This window comes from Archocentrus centrarchus, chromosome 20 (genome assembly GCF_007364275.1).
Source record: "Archocentrus centrarchus isolate MPI-CPG fArcCen1 chromosome 20, fArcCen1, whole genome shotgun sequence".
Classification (NCBI taxonomy): domain Eukaryota; kingdom Metazoa; phylum Chordata; class Actinopteri; order Cichliformes; family Cichlidae; genus Archocentrus; species Archocentrus centrarchus.
The window spans coordinates 31,203,626-31,226,337 of NC_044365.1; the positions used below are offsets into that span (position 1 = coordinate 31,203,626).

Genomic DNA, 22,712 nt, shown 5'->3' on the forward strand with positions numbered 1-22,712 from the left:
GTGCAAATGAGAAAATAACAAGGTCCAAAACCTCACAGGGATTAGAGTTGGGAAAATAAAGTGTCCTGGTTTAAAAGCTGTTTTACAGCCTTAACAGACCGAGCAAGGCACAAGAGCCATTTGTGCCAAATCGAGGTACGGTAAGGCCAGATTTATGAAGTCAAAATGAAAATGGACAAAAAAATAATCGGTCTGAAGATGTTGGGGATTACTTTGAGGACTAAACGGCCTCAAAAAGTAAAATCAGGTTGACCTCACAGGTCAGGGGCTCCACTTTGGACTGAGGTGGGAGTCTATTTTTAGAAAACACGCAGGCTAAGTTAAGTCGAGCTGAAAAAAAGTTTAAAAAGCCTCTGTGTGGAAGCTAGTGCACACATTCGCAATTAAAAACAAACACGTTGCTGCCGCTCAGTCTTAGATCTCCTGTTTTTTCGGGGGGGAAATATCCGTGAGGGTGAATTATCGGCCAGATAGAAACCGGGGGACAACATCCACATTTTGTTTCTCCCCATGAGCGCTCCACAAGACGGATGCTCTCCCCATCCATCGCGGCCTCCTCCCTGTCTCTGAAGTGAGTGATGCGGTATTGAAACCATATGCCCTCCTGAATTCCTCACGGATCCTCCCATCCCGTCCAATCCCAGCAGTCCTCTGCTGGCCACAGACACACGGCTGTCGCGAGGGGGGCCTCCCTGCTTCCTGTGTAGGATCTAAATATTTACACTCCCAGTCGTCCCGAGTGGCGAGGCGGAGAGGTCTTGATGTTTCGGGTTATGTAAAGTCCAATCCTCCAGGACGCATACTTAACAGATTGTCGTTAGAGCAAGTTTTTTTTTTTTTTTTCCAGCAGATTTGCTTCACGGAAAGTTTTTCATCCTCCTGATACAGAAGGGGACACAAAAAGCTTTATACTGGAAGAGAGCAGGGCTGAAATCTGCCTCACTGCGTACCGCAGAATCGCTTTATCTTTACGACATCTTGCCTTACAGTCCCAGGACATCTCGAGCCAAAGGTGACAGCTGGGCGGTGGAGAATACAGGTCTGGAGCCAAAACTGAACATGTGGTGAGCTCTAACTGTCCTGTAGCATAACAAATGATGAGTTCTGTGTCGTGTCAGCCAAAGCTTTCATCTAATGCAATTACTGAGGAAAAGCCCCGCAGGAATTTAGCATACAACCTCTAGTGTTAACAGCACCGCCGTGTAACCTACTGAGAAAGTCGCTGCAGATGCTCTGAACAAACAGAAGATTGAGCCAACAAATCTCAGCAAAGGGTTTGCAGGGAGTAGCGATGAGAACAAACCTGTCCTGGAAATACTTCTGTGTACCGCACAGATGTTAGAACCATTAAACAAGGAGCAAAAAGCAAAGCAGAGGTAAATCGCTACCCAAGCAGCCAGTCAAGATGGGGGGATTTGCAGCTCTATGTCAGGGCACTAAGCTGTGATCAGCCAAGAGGACCAAAACTGAGTCAGTTCTGGCCAAGACTTTGGCTACTGTGGCACATTCTCAAACCTCCTGATCGTTAGCTTTAGTTAGCAGCACTGTGTGCATAGATGCTCGCAGCCCCTAGAAGCAGACTCAAGTTCATCACGGCACGTCATTTAATTAAAGCAAGTCCAACACGAGTGCAGCAAGCAGCTGCGTAGATTTTAGGACCGCATGTAGGTCTCTCTGCAGTTTTGTGTTTCTGATATTTAGCAATAGCATGATGCCAAATTTGGGGATGATCAGCCCCAAAATCAACAGCAGGCTCACTGAGGGCTACCTTTATATGCTGCAGCAGTCACACAATGAGGCCTCACAAGAGCAGCTCAGCTTTACGCACTATAAAAGTCTGTGCAGAATTACACAGCAGGTGAAAGATTAGGGCTGATTTAATTTGAAAAGCTTGTGAAGCTCATAACATCAGGCTTATACCTGCACGTTACATCATCTGCTGAGTAGGAAGAGAAGCGAGCGGGGCTAATGAGGAGGTTCGAAGGATGAGGTCACCTGTCAAGACGGATTCACCATCTGTATCCCAAATCACTGAATATTCAGTAGCTCACAATTTTGTAGCATCTTTCCAGGTTGTAAATCTGCATCGTTTATAGGTGTCAGTGTAAAATCCTTTCTTATCATCCTTTTTCTTTAAAGTTTAAGCTTAAGGTCCTTTCTCGTGCACTCTCTCCCTGACACCGTGCATTTAACTCTTTATTAAGTCTCGTTAGCTTGAATCTGTAGCCAAATCCTCCCACCACCTGTGTGACTCAACCTGCGTGGAGAGGTGTGACAGAAATCCCATCCAGAAATACCACACATCACATAAGACTGCATTCCCTGCTCAATGGGCAAGTTTTAGGATAAGCTGCACTGCCTTTAATCCATACAGAGAAACTAAGAAAAAGAGGATATTATTCCTGGGCTACAATTCTCATCTGACGGGGGCTGATTAGAGAGATCCGGCAGACGTCGGGTCTAATTTATCAAGCATTTCAAAGAGGGATAGCAAAACCAGATTTCAAACACATGCTGCCCATCCACTGTTCTCAGTGGGCTGGACTTCAGTGAATTTATGCTGATGTTACTTTTGTGTCTGATTACATTCAAGAGTGCACCGTGTAATGAGGTCAGTTCAGGTTCAGCGTTCTTTATTGACCGACCTGTTGGGCCCGGCCCTCTGGATCCCTCTTGCGGCTGCGTGGATCGATTGCGGTTCTGCTGGCGGCGTTTTCCACCAGCAGACCGGGCGGTGCGGATGTGCACTTCACTGACTTTAAAGAACGCCACCATGAAAGGCTGCTTCTCCAGTGCACCGTCTCGTCCTACGAGCCCCGCGTCCTTAGAGCTGACGCTCTGTCCTGTTTAAAAGTACAAAAGGAGATAAAAAACTTCCAGCTATGATTGTGCTAGATGTTGCACAACCAACCATCGTTTCACTGGGAGAAAATGATGTGTTTAATTTACTCCAGCTATGGATTTATATTATGTGCATTCTTTGTAAAAACAAATTAAAAAGCAAGAACAAAAAAGTGTAATTGCATTCCTTACCACTGCTGGTCTCCACGCTGACCTGCAGACCCAGGTTGTGCACAGGACTCATCACCCACAGGTTGCTCGTGGCAGTGATGTCGAACTCCAGCCAGCCCTCTTCAGCCGCCCACAACCTGCGAGACTCCAGCAGGAACAGATCTGCCTCTCTGCGAGATCACAGCAAAGAGATACAACAAGAAACTTCTTAAATAAAACACTGGAAATACTTATGCTAATAGTTCCATCTATACAAGGATGATGGATAATCTGAAGAATTGAGTATTTCTTTGAGGTAAATGTCTTTGCATATAAGCAAAACAAACATTTTTGGGAAGGTAAAAACAAAAATGGTATTAAAAAGGTAAAAAGTCTCCTGTGTGAGCTCACAGAGAACAATGATTACAAAGACTAAACAGAGAGAGTGTACCATGCTTTAAGTGCCAATCTGAAGTGGCAACAAGGGATGTTTAATGTATTAAGCCAGCTAAATATGAGTTGCTATCATAAAGTAACTGTAGCAGTATTACACTGGCCATTACAATTAGAACCAACATCATGATTGTGCAGGTCCTCCTTGTCTTGCCAAAAGTGCTATGATGGACCTAAGGTGGTACCCTGCAGATCCTTTGACTTCATGCAGCTTTAGGTTCACCTTTTTTTGGATTTATGATTAATATTTTGACACTTGTGAAACTTGTTGCTGTGCAGCAACATTTCTGTCGTAAATGAGTGAGGCTTCACAGATATTACAGTTTACATACTTTTGGTTCACTGCGTGCTGTACAAAAATACAGAAGAGCATCACTCACAACAGCAGAAAGGGCCGATCTACCTCTTTAAGAAACCAAAGAAAAAACACAGAAGCTCTTGGTTTGCATCAAGGTAAGAGTATCATAACAAAGTGACAGGAAGATGGATCGCAGCACTTAACAAAAAATGCTGGGATACTGTATTCTGCTCTGGGGTAGATGTGACCGTAAAGTCTGCATCTCTGAGGGACTAAGAAGAGGAAGGAATTAAAAGTATGATATCAGGCTACATGTATGTTAATATCATTTACAAAAATTTAAAAAAAAACCAAAAAGCATGGATTAAATCAGGCTTCAAAATGTGCCGGGGGGGTAAAAATAGTGGACATTTAATAAAAGAGAGCAGGAGGAGATGTAAGGAAAAGACAAGAGTGTGAATGATAAGAGGCCCTGTCCTCCCACTGTCCCATTACAGTAGTAATAACACTGCAGCAGTCCTGTCAGACACTCCTCCACCTGAGACATCAAAGCCTCCAATCATCCAGGTGTTCAGAGAATGCCCCTGCAGTCATGCTTCAGCAGCCCCTCTTTATTGCTCATTAATGAGAGTGTTTCTGACAGCTTCCGTATGAGCACCTACACCCTGGTTTCCTACACGCATGCTCCACCCTAACGCTAAAGTTCACACATTTGTCCCGGCGAGCTTACGTCTCTGCCTCACTGTCGCATACGTGACAAAGCACAGCAGGGAGTCTGTAAGAGAGACACCTGCACGGTGACGGTCTACTGTAAAGTCTGTTATTGACTGACTGCTTTAAATGAACCGGAATAATAAGGTCAAGAGTCAAAGTTGTGTTTTTTTTTTCTACCATAAATCCCCTTTATAAGTCTTGTCAGTGACTTGTTAAAATTGTTATCCGAGGTAGGAAAGCGTGACTCACAGCTGGCCTGGTTATTTTACATGCTTTCGTCTTTGAAACTGGTGCAATGGCATATTTGTAAGACTGTAAAGATAATATGTAAGTCGGACATCTGGAGGAAAAGATAGAGATTATAAGACCTTCATCCTGTCATTGAAACTAATTCTGCTGAACGGGTACTGGACAGCCTTTGCCTTTTCTCAGCACAGTGTCGGCGCTGCCACTTTTTTTTCCTTTAGCATTGTAATCGGCCACATTCCTCTCCCACTGTTAGAGAAACCACTCCAATCAAATGCAAAGTACAAAGAGTGTCAGCCTAATTAAGCGCTCTATCATTACAGCTCGGAGTCAAAGCAGGAGTCGGGGTTTTACGGGAGAGAGGGGCACGAGAATTTTAACGAGCTTCCCGCTGATTAGAAAAGTACAGTTTTGCAAAAGGTGGGGAAAACAGTAATAACTCAACAGCCACGCTTGTGTTTTTTCCTCCGTCACGATACCTCAAACTGAGGCAGTAACTGGATCTAGATGCTATCTATGAATGCACTTTATTTCTCCTGCCAAGGTGTAAATAAAGTAATGGTGACATAATGAGCCGTTTCATCTCAAAATATCTCCAGAAATAAAAGGTTTTACCTGAGAGAGACACGATGGTATTTATGAAACAAACAGCTCCTGACACCTACTCTGCATAAAGGTTCTTTCACCTTTGGCCTGGAACAGTCTGACATTTTTATTAAACACAAAATGATACATTAATCAGTTGTAACGGTTCTTCATTCAGCAACAGCTTTAAGAGCTGTTTATTCACTGATATAAATAAATATACTGGGCTGTGTAAGACACAAAAGTCATTCAGAAACATTACTGTGTTTGTTTAGCCCTGCAGTATTAATATACAGTAAATGTTTAGCATGTATTAGCTGTGCTTTTTTGGGTGGGGTGGGGGGAGGGAGGGATTTTGAAGTTGTGCTATTTCTGTAATGGGGCTTTGCTTGATTTTACATTATAAACATGGCAGCTGCCCATAGTATGTGCAACACACACAGAGAGATAGAAAGATAGAAAAATGTAGTGCGAGCCAACACTTGTTCAATCATAATTTTGCACCTTTGGGCCCAGAAGACGTGAACTCAGCATTTTTGCTGATTCCAGTAACACTCTAAATGTTGTTGATATTGTTGATTGTCTGCAAAAACACAGAGCAGCCCCTTTTTCCAGCCTGCTGGAACCTGCCTGGCTTCTTGACAGCCACCCTTCCACTGAGATCACGAGGCTTCTGCGGATAAATCAGTGGGAGGGCCAGCTGCATCTGTCAAGTCCTGTGTCAGGGCTTTGCTGGATTTTTCCCTCTTTCTTAAGGACACGACTCTCAGATACTGTTCATCTTCTGTAGATAGCTCTTTAGGCCACTTCTTCTTTTGTCCTCCACTTGTCCAGTTTCCTCTGATGTTTTTAAGGACCAGAGATGTATAGTAATGAAGTAGAACTACTTAAGTACTGTACTTAAGTGCTAAAATGCAGTATCTGTACTTTATTGGAGTACATATTTTTTCCCCTACTTTCACTTTTACTCCACTATATATTTTTGATTAATTTAATACTTTTACTCTGATACATTTTTCACGTGCTGAATCGTTACTCGTTACTATTATGAAAACGTTATTAATCATCCCCAAGTCATAGTATCAATGCCAGAGCGGTAGATGGCGCTGTCACGGTTTATGAAGCTGGCTCATCATTGGGCGATTTGAGCGATCAAGCCTATAAAAAAAACGCAGGCTTCGTCTCGGCCTTTTGCGCTGTTGCTTGCAAGTATTGAGGACAAAACGCGTCAGCTTACTGTCCGATATCGAGATGGACAACGTCCCAGGAACACCTTGTCCAGGTTTGTCTTAGCTGCTCTGTGGACTGCCCCTCTGGCCTTTTGAGATGTTTTATTTGTGTTTGTTTTTTGTAAACACTTGTATGGCCTTTTATCATTGTACTCCAGCTTCAGCCAAATACATTGTGCCTTTCAAATGTTTGAAATAATATAAACAATGATAATCAAACTTTTGACTGCCTTTCTTTAATATACACAGTACTTGTACTTTTACTTGTACTTGTACTTTCGGTACTTGAGTAGCAATTTTTGAAATACTTCTACTTGCAATACTTAAGTACCAAAAAAATTGAGTACTTCTGTACTTCCACTTGAGTATGGTGTTGAAAGAACACTTCAACTTTTACTCAAGTCAATTTTTTTATATAGTACTTGTACTTCTACTCCACTCCTCTACTCCAGTACTTTATACATCTCTGTTAAGGACACACTGCACACCACGCCGGAGTTTTGGCTAATAACTTTGAGATTCACCTTGTTGATGCAAAAATGCAGTTTTATGCCTTTCAAACTGTGTTTTTGTAGATTCAACTAAAAAAATGGGAACAATTTAAAATGGGTTCTTTGTTTAGTTTCTTGTTATGTGTAGACACAACACTGGTTCATCACTTGAGTTAAGAGCCTTTTTATGCTTGATTGACTCATGGGTCAGTGTTAAGCAGCTTAAGAAACAAAAATAAAATCCTCTTAAAATGATCAGTTACACGGACTGGACTAAAAATAAGTGATAAAGCAGTCACTGTCCAAAGAAAAACTCTGAGAACCCAAGAAAGCCTGAAGAAGCCTGAAGACCACCACAAAAACAAGGAAGTCTGGCTCCTTGGAAGGAATGAGGGGTGGCTCAAGACTTTTGCACAGTACTACTGTTTGAGTTCCAGAATCATGCATTAACTTTAATAGGGCTGCAACGATTCATCGATTAACTCGATTAAATCGATTCTAAAAATTTATCGACACAAATTTACTGTGTCGATGCTTCGTTTAAACCCTGCAGCGCTCAGCTGTCTCGGTGTAAGCGGCGCTCCTCACTAGCATTAGCAGCATTAGTGCTGACGTTTTTTTGTGGGTTTATTGGGGGCTGGCAAACCAACATAGAACTGCATTACCGCCACCTACTGGACTGGAGTGTGAATCACTCACGTATACACAAGCACACATTCTAAAAAGCTCTCCGTCGCTGCGATGGATTTCATTTAACACAGAGTGGATCATCACTAGAGTTGCCACCTGTCTCGTAAAATACAGAACCCCGTATGTTACGGGACTCCGTGGAATACGGCTCCGTAACATGCCGTGTTCCGTACTTTACGGGACGGGTGGCAACTGTCGTTGACATGCATTTCCACGCCTCCACTGCTCTCTGTGTGTCTGTGTGTGTTGTGCTCGCTGAGAATTTCAGCTGCTATTTTTATCTTTACTTCAGCTGTAGCTACCAGAACTGGTTTGCTAGCGAGCGCGGGCCATTAGCACTAGCGATGGTTCGGTACCGGAAGGCCCGCCCCCCAGGACCGAGGGGCTCCTTCAAAATATTTTTTATACTGTAATCCCTTATTAGTGACTAAATATAGACCTGCAGTAGAAACGTATTTTCGAGAATGCTTGTGAATACAAAGCATTACACCATTACTCACACATGCGCCATGGCTCCGGCAGCCACTAGTTTTTCAAAACACTCATAGCAGGCAGCGGTTTTAACTGCGCAAGCGCAAAGAGGCGAAGCTGTGACGGTGAGCTCAATTAGTGCAAAAGGAAACGTTTTTCCAGCGTCCAAAACAGCAGCTTTTTCTTTTAGTAACCACCATTAAATCTGTGAAACAGCTGGAGGTCCTTCATCAAGCACCTGATCAGCAAGTGTTAAGGTGAAGAAAAGAGAACTTTGTAGCTGCTCCATTCACCGCTGTTTGTTCACATGGCGAGAAACTGCAGTACGGAAGTTAAAATATGCAGATAAACTGTTAATAAAAAAAAGTATTTCTTATCCGATTACTCGATTAATCGCTGGAATAATCGATAGAATACTCGATTACTAAAATAATCGTTTTATGCAGCCCTAAACTTTAATAAGATGCATAAAACCACAGCTGGGTATTGACAGTGCATATGTACATATCATTTAGATTTCCCAGTCACTGTATTTCATTCAGATAACCTTTAAATGTCATACCTGTCAGAAAGAAGTTTCACAGTCAGCTTTGGAGGCTCTACCCCCCCCACCGTATGCGGAGTTCCACAGGGTTCTGTTTTGGGGCCGATCCTTTTTTTTAAATATTTACTTCCCCTAGGATCAATTTTGAAAAAATATGGTATCTCCTTCCACTTCTATGCTGACGATTCCCAAATCTATCTGCCTCTGAGAGGAAACAATGGCAGCTCTCTGAAAATATTAATTGAATGTCTTAATGATATTAAAGCCTGGATGGCTTTAAACTTTTTGCATTTTAATGAAAGCAAGACTGAGGTCATGATTCTTAGACCCAGTAGTTCAAGCAGTACTGTGAAACTGGACCTGGGCCCACTTGATCCTTATGTGAGGCCCGTGGTAAATAACCTTGGTGTGAAAACAGACTGTGACCTAAAGATGGAGAAACAGATAAACTCTGCGGTGAATTCAGGCTTTTACCAACTGAGGCTCCTTTCTAAGGTCAAGCCCTTCTTATCTTTTAGTAGTTTTGAAAGAGTTAAACAAGCTTTTATTTCTACTCAGCTTGACTTCTGTAACACCCTGTACGTTGGTATAAACTAGTCCCCTCTTTCACGCCTTCATTTGGTCCAGAATGCAGCCGCTCACCTTCTTACTAGAACTCCTAAAACTGAGCAAATCTCCCCTCTGCTGGCCTCCCTTCACTGGCTCCCTGTGCGTTTTAGGATTGATTTACGTTCCCTCTAGGTCACTGAGATCCACTGACCAGCTACTTCTCAGTGTTCCTAAAACTAGGCTTAAGAGCAGGGGGGACCGAGCTTTCTCAGCCATAGCCCCTAAACTATGGAACAAGTTGCCCCCTTATGTTAGGCCAGCTTCTACTGTGCATGTTTTTAAAGTGCGCCTTAAAACTTATTTTTATTTTTGGATTGGATTGGATTGGATTGGATTGGATTGGATTGGATTGGATTGGATTGAACTGGATTGGATTGGATTGGATTGGATTGGACTGGACTGGACTGGACTGGATTGGATTGGACTGGACTGGATTGGATTGGACTGGATTGGATTGGATTGGACTGGATTGGATTGGTTTCACACAAAGCTTGATAAGATAATCGAGAGAAAACTGAACAGGGAATCAGGCTGTGGCAAAGACTTTGGAGAGAAACGTGTAAATGTTTATGTGCTACCTGTCAGGGTGCTCCTTGACCACCTGGTAGACTTTGAGCAGGAAGGTTTCGTTGCGGAAGGCACGGCTCACGCACTCCTTGTAGAGGCGAAACTCGGCCGCGGTGATGGCCTCGCCCTCTGGGATCTGCGAGAGGTTGAACTTAAACTCCTTGTGGTGACGCCTCTGTGGAGAGAGCTCCCTGTCGTACTCCACTGTGGGTCAGAAACACACACACATGCACTCGAGATCAGAACTCACACAATAAGGCTTTAAGTTCAACACAGGTGAGATGCTAATGTTCATCATAAGGTATCATCGCTCGGTCAGATTTGTGCTCCTCCAGCTCCGATTTTACGCCTTTCAAGTTCATGATGCGTTTTCTACAAATAGGATCAAATTATAGATCCGCAAACAGGGTTTTGGTGTAAATACGCTGCAGTGAGTGATGAGCGGATATCCTTTTCAGACAGTGCACTGAGGCCGACCAAAGAGGCCTTGTATGCCAAACATGTGATTTATACATGAACTCTAATAGGTTTCTTGGCTTCCACTTTCTATAAATAAATCCCTGTTATCATCAGTTCACAGCAAAAGCCCATGATTTCAGAAGCAGCAAACTTAGAGTTGCTCCGTGACCACTTCTGACAGCGTGAAATGATGAAAACCAACAAATGCTCTCCCTCCTGTGTTTTAAGTGCAATATGCACCATAATGATAATGTGCTCTCTGGGGAATCGTTTCCGTCTCAGCTGGAGGTTTCTCTCCCACAGGAAAGGACCCGGAGAGCTGACAGACACATGGAGTAAGACGGGGATATGAATAAAGAGGCGCATGTTGTGTACAATTAGAAGGCAGTGTATAGAAATAACCAAGCCAACACTAACAGTAAATGCTACACTCATCAACGCACTATTCTTACTCTATCACACTTTAAATAGATGCTCATACACCCCACAGGCACGCTCACACTATCATCATCTGCAGTTACCGCTCAGCGCAGTGAGGTTCAGCAGTCTTTTCACCCCCACCAGCTGAGCGCAGACTAACTTGGTACCAGAGTTAGATTGTTGTATGCAACCACCTGTTTTTCACCTACAGTGGGAACAAACACAGGCCACGTTAACACAAACCAGATCCATCTTCTTTTCTGATTTGTGGCCAATATCACCGTCCAGTTTGAACTCCTCACGGACCCAGACTGACATGTGCAGCAAATGCCTCCAAAGAAACAAAGCCATCACATCTACCCTCTGTCAGAATAAAGTAAACACGGAGGGCACTGTAATGAGCGTTTATCCTTTCATTTATAAGTTTCTGTGCAGTGGAAGGCAGAAAATTTATAAACATGTGACAAAGAAGATGAGGGGGAAAAAAGAGTAATTATGTTTTTTGGTTTTATTTTTGCTGAGCAACGTCTGTATTCAGATGTGTGTGGGCGTGGTAGGACTGTGATACAAATACACAGCTTTTCTCCAAAATTTCAGGGTGTTTAAGGGTCCTTTTGCCAGTTGCTCCCTGAAAGACTTGTTGGAAAAGACACTCAGGTCAGGCCAATAATTAGGAAGTCACATGAATTCCAGTTTGACTGTTCAGACAGAGGTACCATATCATTATTAAAAAAACAACAAACAAACCAGAACAGAATTGTGACAAAGGGCAGCCCTGGCAGAGTCCAACACTCATCGGAAATGAGTCCGACTTATTACCGTCAGCGCAGACCAAGCTCTCGCTGTAGTCGTACAAGGACTGAATGTAACAACAACAGCCCCCACAGGATGTGCCGAGCGATGTGGTCGAATGCCTTCTCCAAGTCCACAAAGCACAAGTAGACCTGTTGGGCAAACTCCCACACACACTCAAATATCTTTGAGAGGACAAAGAGCTGGTCCAGCGGTCCACGACCAGGGCGAAAACCACATTGTTCCTCTTGAATCCAAGGTTCAACCGGACATGTCCTACAGCGAGGAGGCCCCGGAGCAGAGCCAGGGCACACTGGAGAGCTTATATCACTTGGCTGGCCTGGGAACGCCTTGGTGCTTAGGCTGCTGCCCCTGCGACCTGCCCAAGGATAAGCAGAAGAAAATGGATGGATGGATGGACACAAACCTGAATGCTCCAGACCAGCAAACTGTCAAAACATCTGCTCTTACAGAGGTGCTCACACTTGATGATCAGTTAATCAAGTGCATTTGATTAGCAGCACCTGGTACAGGACTGCATAGCATATAATTTGTTCAATTTGATTTATTAATTATCATCTATGATGAAATGGTGTTTGTTGTCAAGACATGTGGCGGACCTCTTGAAATATTATGAGATTAGCTGTCTTCATACTTAATTCCAGTCCTGATGCTTTTACACTATGAAAGAACAAGGTAACACAGAGACTTCATCTCTCTAAGAGGAACAGCCCAGGAGCAACACATTAGGCCCCATTCACACGAGAACGTTTTCAGATGAAAACAGCAGTGTTGATGCTTTTCGGCCTCCCGTTTACACGAGAACGGCGTGAAAACAATACTTATTGAAAACGGGCTCCAGAGTGGAGCGTTTTCGAAACGCTCCGGTCTCCGTTTCCGTGTAAATGGGCGAAAATGCTACTTTTGGAAAACAGGAGCACTGGCACGTGCGCACTATGGTTGCAGCTCCTATAGCCACACCGCCAACTTGTGGCCAGGCAATAGGAACTGCAGCGTTTTCAACATCTTGCATTTCCGTGTAAACAGAGATCGTTTCTGGAACGTTTCCGTATGAACGTGCTACTACTCGAAAATGAAAGCGGCAAAACGACACCGTTCTCATGTAAGCAGGACCTTAATCAGCACACACTGACGAGCACCTCTACTCTGCATGAAACTTCAGTTTATTTCTCTCCAATTCTAACAGAATTGAAGAGAAACAACCTGTTTTCCAAAGACATGGACTTCATCTGTTCATGTTTTTCCTTTTAAACCAGGGCTTTTCCTAATTTTTGGACTAGGGATCCCTTATAGAGGAGAACATTTTCCAAGGACTTCCTCATAAACCTAATTCTAATTTAGTTGGTGTGGTCATAGTGTTTGATGAAGATGCGGATCTAAATATTTCTCTGTAATCACCAGCTAGCAAGCTAATACGCCAAACTACACAGTGACAGCAGGATGGGTCTTTGCACGCTGAGAGAAATAATTGGCTCAAAGATAAAATAGGAGGGACTAATGGACAAAGCACGCCTGTCTTATTGGAATATATGGTCCCCTTTAATGATACAACATGAATCAGTCAATTATATTTTATTAAACAGATTCAAGGATTAATTTGGGATACTTTTGCAGTCCAAATCTTAGGTAAGAAGATTGCAGCTTTGTACCTGAGCCAGACTTGTTAAAACTTTCTGGTAATTTTTATGGTGTGGGGACCCACCCAAAATGGACCAATGACACATTTTGTTCCTCGAGTCATAGCAGAAGAGAAAACTGTGTTGATGTGAAAACACTGGAACCAATCAGGCTCTCCCAGAAGTGCCAGCTCCACCTTGTACCCACACCCTGGAAGGTCAAAGCTCTGCTCATCCCTGGACATTTTCAGCTTACATGAATGTTGAACTTGAGCAGCAAAGTGAGCAAAGGGGGTCAGGTAGGAAGACGTATCATTCTGGCTTCTCTACATTTTTGAGAAAAAGCAAGTAACCTGCTGTTATAGAAAAATATATAATAAAATTGAATATGTCAGTTTACATCTATGAGAGGTCTGCCTCTCTGTCCTTCAAACACTTTCCACTGGAGCAAAGGAAACCACCTATGGAGAACAAGATGTTATTCACATCAGTGTTACTGCAACTTTTATCAGATGTGACAGTGACCATTTCATCATCTTACTCCAGAAGCTGCCCACACACACACACACACACACACACACACACACACACACACACACACGCACACACACACACACACACACACACACATTACAGTGCGATAACAGGTCTGTTCTTGTGTTCAAGTTCTAGCTCAGAAAAGCGTTTGTGCCTGTGTGCGGACGCCTTAAACAGAGGTCACGCACTCTAAATGACTTTACAACACTCGCTTCAACACCCCTGAGCTTGAATACAAATCGCTTGAAATGTAATATTCCCTATTTAACTGTTTTTTACTTGAAATGGCTCTGATAGACTGTAGGTTGGTGAGAAGGTCAGGAGGAGTTTAATGTATTAACCATTTATTGTATTTTGCTGAAATGAATGTTAAATGTGCAAAATAAAACAACAAATACTCTAGTGAAAGGTTAAAAGCATTTGGTAGACAATCATAGCCTAACTGTGCTCAAAGCCATATTACCTGCACAGCTAATAGGATTCTCTTCACTGTGATCAGGTTGGCATGCTGATGTTAGTGTGCACTGTTTGAGTTATTCAGGCAGCAGCAGCAAAGACCGCCCTGTACCCAGGTCATCACAGGCCTGTTGGTAACTGCGAGCAGCTGTGAGAAATTCCCCCCATCTCTGATCTGTGCTTACATCTTGAAGGCTGACATTAACAGTTTTTCCACCAGGCTGCTGACACAGAGACACAAAATCATTTCCCCAGCATAGCCATGGTCCTCCAACGAGCAGCTTTAGGGAGCATTGGGTGTGTTAGCCATAGACTGTATATAAAAGATGGACATAGGCACTGTAACTTCACCCACTGGTTTGTTGAATGCCGTTTGGCAGCTTAAGATTTGGCATTTCAGCTGTTGCCATCGTGGTATTTTGAAAAGACATGAGCTAAGGGGGTGGATCTGACTGAGAAACAACATGCTTTTATATTAGCAACCTGCCAATCGCAAGCTAGCTGCTCACTAAAGCATACATTGCTTTGTTGTCTATTTTTTCTATAACTGGGACGGCCACTTAAAAAAAATGAACATCATTCTGATGACTTATATGATTTATATGATATGACTTGAAACCAACGACAGAGACCTCAAACCAGTGTTAATTTTGACAGCAAATTTTGATTTAGTTTTAGTCATAGTCTTTTGACGAAAATGTAATTTAGTTTTAGTCATAATTTAGTCATCTGAATAGTTTTAGTTTTAGTCTAGTTTTAGTCGACGAAATTATGGTAAGAATATAGTCGACTAACTCTACAGTCGATTTAGTCGACTAAAATATAAAGGGTGTAAAATGTAAATGCTTTTTCTTCAGTTCCCTTGAATTAGTCATTATACACACTTACAAAAAATTAAACATTTATTAAAAGTTGTGGAATATTATTAATAATATTAACATTAGCGTTTCACCTGCTTCCCACACGCCTGATCATTAACACCACCTTACTGAGATAATCCGAGCGTTTTACAGCAGGACGCTCTGAAAGGTACAGGGCAGTGTTCAGGACTAAGATTATAAAGGCTAATCCACCGCGGTGTGGAGATTTTCTCTAAACACAAACTGGGAAAAACACTTTACCCTGCATGACATTAAAATGCTGACCTTTGCATGGAGATCTGGGTGACTGGTTTGCAGATGTCGTTTAAGATTTGTCGTGTTTTTACCCGAGATAGTCGCCCCACATGGTTTACACATCGTTTTGTTCGTTACAGCATCAAAGGACAAATGTCTCCATACATCTGCTCTTCTCTTTCTCCCTGCTGACATTGTTTACATAACTTAGTTCTATAGAAGTAACGACCAATCACAGGCTAGTTTGGTCTTCCCGGGTTTAGAGCAAATTTGTGCATCTGTGCGTTTGATTGGATGTTTTCCTAACTTGTCCCGCCCTGTCACAAAATTAAATCAATTCTGATTGGATTTCGTCCCCACCAAGCATTTTCATCTCATTTTCATTCGTTGACGGAAGTGTCTTTAGGTAGTTTTTATTTAGTTATGGTCTCGTTATCGTCATGAAAAAAAGGTTCGTCGACAAAAACTATGACAAAAATATTTCGTCAACGAAATTAACACTGCCTCAAACTCTTCAGAGGTGTGTGACTGAGGTAATAAATGGAGTTAGCAGCAGGGTAGTTCTCTCATAGTTTTATATATAATCACCTTCATTTTGCATCTAGCACAGTTGCCTGCTTGTCATTACAAGGAATGGATGCTTAATGCACTTTGGTTTTACCTTTCAGATCAGAGGCTACTTCCATCTTTTACATACAGTCTATGGCATTAACGAGCAACTGTAAACTCCTTTTTGTTTCCTGGAAACTGCTACAAAATTTACTATGATCATACAAGAGGCGTCTCCATCGTTCCTGTCCAAGAAAAAAAATGTTTTTGCTAAGGTGGGAAAAAATCCCATATGCACCATTTTCAGAAGGCTCTGATGAAATTCACAGTATTCACATTTATTTTCATCACTTCCAAACAAAATCTCCAAGCGCTCCTCAGCTCACTCACCCTCATAATGAGCCTCCTCAAATCAATCATATTGCCTAATTTCAGAGAGGGGACTCACTTTAAACAGCGTTTAGATGAAGACAAGCAATTAAAGGCATGAAATATGAAGACAGCCACAGCCTCATGTCTCAGTGCAACCCTTTGCAAAGCAGCCTGGGAGCCACAGTGTTTGCAGCTAAGTAGCATTCCAGCTGCTTCTCCACCTTCTCAGCTTGAAATTCGATTGAAATCCACTGAGCTTTCAGATCTAAAATCAAAGAGAAGTCTTCACACAGGCTACGTAACCTTTGTGCTAATCCACCATGACTGAGCTTTGAGACAGGAACACACAGGAAGGAAAAGGGATTTGGATTTGGGTGATTCACAGAGGAATTCATTCAAAGTGGTTCTAAAGATGGGAAAAGAGTGATTACAATATTCATGGCCTAATCAGCCTAATTTTATGGCTTCACTGCGGTTTCATTTTCCCATTGCTTATCACCACTTCTTGAGAAAATACAGGCAAACATAAAATGACTATGTTAATGTTCACTGAAAACAGTCAGGGTTTTTCACTCTTAAACAGAGGAAGTCAAGGTTAATCAGAAAGCCTCACAGTCCTGGGGAATTTCTCAGATGATTCACCAAAACACTGCAGGGAACTTCATCTCCTATGAGAAGAGCAAAAGAAAAAAAAAGAGAGTGAGCCAGGGGAGAGGAGAGGAATAAGAAAAAGATTGAAGCAATTAAAGTTTGAGAGGAAGCGAAAGAAGACTGAAAAACAGAGAAAATAAACAAAAGAAACAGGAAGAGACCATAAAGGAGAGGCAAATGGATTTAAGATGCTTTCAAAGGGAGCAGCGTTTGTGAACGATGTATCAAACCGGATACACTGAATGGAAAATGTCATCTAGAGCGATACGAGAATGCGATGACAGGGAGAGACGAGGATAAGATGACGAGACCAGACGAGGAAAGACGGAGTCGGCTGTCGGCACGAAGAATATGCAGAGACCGAAGGGACAAAGATGAGTCTGGGATGAGAACGTCAGTGACAGGAGGAGAGTGAGACAGACGATTTGCAGATTCACTTGGACACTTTGATGGGAGCTGTTCTCTCATTTCCACCTGAGCAGCATCTGGCACTACTGTCCTACTGCTGTACGCATTACAGCAACCCACACGCACAATGACACACACAGCACCACAACTTTGTGATTCTGGGTATCTTTTACTTCCACACGTAGCCTTGCATAGTATATCCAATAAATTGTTATAATAATGGCTTTGTGAATATGATTGGTCTAAAATCAAGTTACATCAGAAATGTTTTATTACATAAGATGTCTTTCATAAGACATGCTTCTGAGCGTTACGCAATTTTGCTCTGAAATGCGTAAAAATTCACATTAACAGCTGGTAAATCAGAAATTTGGAAAGCAAAAAGCTTGTCTCCCTACAGCACAGACCTGAACACAGGCTGCTGTTGGTGTTTACAGAGACCCCGGCTCTTTATCCCGACAGACCGGTTTTTTATAAACTCAGACGTGCCTTTAAGAAGCAAAGGACGAGGATAAAGAAGAAGGTGCTGAAAGAAAGAGGGAGAGTTTGAGCCAGATTCTGACTGTGCACGGAGACAGCCGGGCTGCATGAGCGGCCAAACAGGCAGACAAATGATGAGAAAATTTGAATCTGACAGTGACCGATAATCACAAAGCAAAAAACTAAAAATAAAACAATGATAAAAATAAGTGACAGTTTGTGGGGTTGAACCACATTTAGAGGAGTGATGGAAAACAGCACAAGGAGAAAGTATAAAGGAGGGAAACCACTGCATGAGTAGAGGGAGGACAGCAAACTAAAAACTATAAAGAAGTGGGAATTAAACCAGGGATGCACCAGCTGTTACATTTTGGGCTGATCAAAATAAGCCAAAGCTGATATTAGTTTATCCTTTTTATTTTCTTTCTTCTAGATAGTCATCACCCAGATCAATATCAGCCGGCGACAACAAGTAATTAGCATCTAATGTGCTGATATGGGTCAAAAAGGACCGATAGCAGCAGGTACAGTCCCGACATTTTGCTGAATTAAAGCATAAACATTGAAGAGCTGCAGTGTTCTGTCCAGAAGGGTCCCTGTGGTGTCTGACAGGCAGATCTGTGGTCACACTCCCAGGGCCGCCTGGTGAATCCCTCCGAGGGACAGCCGGCTGATGGCCGCCTGCGTCACATCCCTCCTGCTTCCTTTTACACGTCCTACAACCACAGAGCCAAACAACCAGCACCTTCTCTCTCTCTCTTCATCAGCACTCGTCACTGCGTCTTCTTGATGCACGGTATCTCGAAGGTGCAGTTTTTCAGGTGCCATAGCCCATGCTGCAACACAGATTACAGAGCGCCTGTGACCCAAAACAGTTGAGTCTTTGGGGAGACTTTATTAAATCTCTCAGTACGATTTTACCATGTTGATGACAGGCAGAGAAATTTGGTTCGTAGTGCCAATTTAAACATTTTTTATCCTCACAGTTTCAAACCTGCTGAAACAGTCATTTCACCCCAGTCCTGTGATGTTTTCTGTCACAGCTCCATTCATGCAAGACTGCTTAATTTTTGCCGAGCAGCAGCCACAAAGGGCCTTACACAGACTAATGACACGTCCAATTTTCCTTCATTTCCCAGGTTAGCTAACATTAGCTGCTGCGTAGAGCAGACCTTTCAGTGTATCCTTTCTGCTGCTTCTGTGTGCATCTTTAACTTTTACATTTTATGAAAAGCCTGTCCCAAAATGCACATACACAACCACTGAGTTCCTCTGATTCTTCGTCTCATCTGGAAAGAACCGATGCTGGCATTTGGTTGTCTTTTTTCGTGCAGCGGGCAATGTTTGCCTTTTTCCTCTCTGTGGTTCATGGAAGAAAAACTCCTATTAAAGAAAGGAACCACAGACCTTGTTGAACTAAAATGGGGACAAACATCCAGTGTAAGAAGGCATTTATATAATCCCAATCATCTTTGTGAGGTTTTAAAAGTAGACAAAACTAAAATAAATAAAACTCTTTTGTTTCTAATTCAGTCTTTAATCTATTTCCTATTAGCTGAAAAGCGTCCAAGTGAAGGAGAGACTGAAAGAAAGACAGGGTGAATTTTAAAAAGTGGACATTTTCACAATCACCCTTCAAAATGACCCTTTAAATTTCTGCACACCAAGAACCTGTCAGCATCGTTAAAGGCTGCGGACGGTTAAACCAATAAAAAATGATCTGCATGTGCAAGGCATGAGAAGAATCCATCTGTGTTTATGTAATTACAGCCCATAATCTATCTGGTTTTTCTCTCAGACTTGATGGTTTCTGAGGACACATCAGATGTGTTCGTGTCATCTATTTATCATTAATTTCTCCCATCTCTCATCTAATTAAATCTTTGGCCTGTCGGATTGACTTTTTCGGGAATCGTTTCTCTTCGGCGATTACCACTATTTCATTCAAAAAGAAAACATCTCATTAAGTGGAACTCTTCATGCTGTAAACACCAGTCTTTCTGAGTAGGCTCAAGCCAGGTTTTATGCCTCAAACTCTTTGACCTTTGGCACCGGATCAGTGTGGAAAGATAAAACATTGAGACATCTGTTGACTTCGGTAAAGCAGAAGAATACTGGCAGCTTTCAGTACATTTACACACACTGAAGCAGCGCGAGCGGCCTGAGGTGTTACCATTATGCTTGGCTGCCACCAGGAGCTGTTTTTGCATTCTGCTGAGTGGTTTGGCTCTTTGCAGTTGGGCAGCTGGCAGTGGGGTTGAGGTCTAGTGGGAGTCATCATCAGCTGTGAGCAAGGGTATGTGTGTCTTTGGAGACTCATCCTGTGTTCTGATCTTTGACCCTGCATCAAACACACTGAGCGCCACAGGACCAGCCGAGGGTCACTGGCAAGAGCGAGACTTTATATGTGATGCATGTAAGCACCACACCTAGACCTTAAAAAATGGCTTACACACATCCAGACAAGGTAATTACATACATGTAGGCACTGACACATCCACAGAGGATGCATAGGAAGATTATGACCAAGGTTCTATAATTCCCGAGCAGAAGAATCGTTGCAGTTGTGACATTTGGGGAAAGAGATACCACACGTGCACGAAGCTGCCTTTAGGCCTTTCTGCTTTTCTAACACGTGGTCACTGCTGACCACGAGAGGGTCTATTTTAACCAAAACCACGACCTTTTCCAAAAACCTAACCAAACAAAAAATAAAAATAAGAAAAATAACAATAAGTCCACCAAGTCTGAAAACGGTAACTCGACATTTGCTCTCGGTTTTACACAGGACAAGAGCCCCGCTCTCCTGTCCCATGTTTCGACCATTCATCCACCACATCCTCATCCACACTTGGACTCAGCTGCGAGTACTTCTCACTTCAGTATTTTTCCAGCCATCTGCCCCAAACTGCAATATTATGACATCACAAAAACACCACTGGTCAGTTGCAATGACGCTCCTGGAGCAACATTAATGTGTTGTTGCAGTAACTACACTAACATGTAATATTAGATACCCCCCCCCCCCCCCCCCCCCAACCACGCAGTGGCAGAAGACAGTGTGCAAAGTTGGGGCCAGGCAGCAGCATTCATCCATAGCGAGGGTACGAGGCAGTGAGACCAGCCCATTTGCAGACAGTCAAGCCCCATTAGCGAACAGAGAGCAGCAGCCAGCAGCTCTACCCTGTGTGTCCAACAGAAATCAGTAAAGTGATTTTAGCACATTAGTCTTTACTGATTACTGTTAAGTGTTGCTGACAGATGGTTGAAGACAGCCAAGACATGCGTTTAGTGCTGGAGTGTCCCAGGCACATATGAAGCTATTGAGAATAAGAGTGTATCGAGTAAGAATCTGCAACACTTCTTAAAGGGTTTTGTAAGTAAATATGTGTTCAGGCTGTGATTCTTGATAAAAAACAGTGCTCGTGGTGCACTAGAGCTGTGCTGCCTCTGAGATTTTTGGAATCAGAAGTTTAAAGTTAGGGCTAAAAGTTTGCAAAGTTGGGCACGTGGCCTTTGGACTTACAGGTGGATGCTGACACAGATGGGCTTCAGTGTCAGCTAATTAAACTTCTCCATTGTTCTTGTGGTGTCGGTACCTGGATCATTTTTAATGTATTATTCTGACAAATAACATGGCTTGCTGTGTGGGCGATGGTTCTAATAGACAAAGAAGTCTGTGCTTAAGTCGTTTAGTGAAATAAATCTTCAATATACAGTCTATGTACAGCAACAGTTAAAATATTTCCTAATTTCTGGCCTGAACCGTAGACAGTACAAGAGACAGATGTAGCTTCCAGGTCTCAAAAGTGCCTTAAACCCGTATTCTTTTTTTATAGCCACCAGGGGGCGATACCTGTGGTTGCAAAAAGACTTCTGGTCCTATAGAAGTCTATGGGAAAACAACTCTCAGACTTGACCTCTGAAAATGAATTTATGGGCTCAGTCACTCATTTTGGGTCAAACTGAGTAAAATATCTGAGACCATTTTGGACATATTTGCTCATTTTTAACATTTAGAAAGGAGGATTGTCCAGGAAACCCTCATTAGCTAAAGCCTTGTGATTGACAAGTGGTTCCCCAATGAATGTGCAGTTTCACAGTCAGATCCACCCCTCGCTCGGCACATCCTCTTTCCAACACGGCGATGACGGAAATGCTCACCTCGATGCTTCAAAACGGGACTTTGCAAACCAGCGGGTGACATCACAACAGGCTAGTTCTCAGATGCTGGTCGAAGTGAAAACATACACTGCCACAAACATCCTGCAGGACTGGAACACAGGAGCATACTGTATGTGCAGAAGCAGGTGCAGCACCAAATATTAAAGATGATAGGAGGCAGCTGCTGATTCAGAATGGCAAAGCACACACAGCACAAATAATACAGCACTTCCTGAGAGCATTCAGGCTGCATATACACAGACACACATTCATCAGTGGCCTTGATATTCAGCCTTCTCTTCTTCCATTACCTCCCACAGGTTACAGCGCATAATGATCTCACTGGACAGACATCCCCAGGAACAAAGGCCCCATTTGAACCATATAATCACATTTTTCTAGAGCCATCATCTTCCACATAATCCCTGAAAAACCATTTGGGTTTTTCTAAAGACCCATCCAAAACCATGACACATAATGTCAGGCATACCGTCCCAGGACGCGCACAAACACACACACACACACACACGAACTCACACATATCCACAGAGTATCTGATTTCTGTTCCCACTGTCCCAAAGCTCTATCACCACTGTGCTGCATTCCATATGAGATGATAAAATGATGACTGGATACACATCTATCTTTTGTTGTTTTGAGATTTTCAGATGTGGTGTGTGTGTGGGTTTGCACGTGTCAGTGTGTGCGCACGCGTGTGTATGTGTGTGCTTATCCCTGAGGGTAGAAGGATAATTTGCTGTAATTGCTCCTCTGCTGGGGCTTT

General features: G+C 42.8%; 1 protein-coding gene across 1 annotated transcript in view; it reads right to left on the bottom strand.

Moving 5' to 3' along the window:
- The window catches only part of bmp6 (bone morphogenetic protein 6), a 46,750-nt gene that overhangs the window by 9,936 nt on the left and 14,102 nt on the right, over positions 1–22,712 (bottom strand). Inside the window, exons 2-4 of the mRNA XM_030756242.1 lie at positions 9,900–10,092; positions 3,034–3,182; positions 2,646–2,843 (exon numbers count right to left, since the gene is read on the bottom strand). Coding sequence (XP_030612102.1) covers positions 2,646–2,843; positions 3,034–3,182; positions 9,900–10,092 — 540 coding nt within the window. The remainder of the gene's footprint in view (positions 1–2,645; positions 2,844–3,033; positions 3,183–9,899; positions 10,093–22,712) is intronic.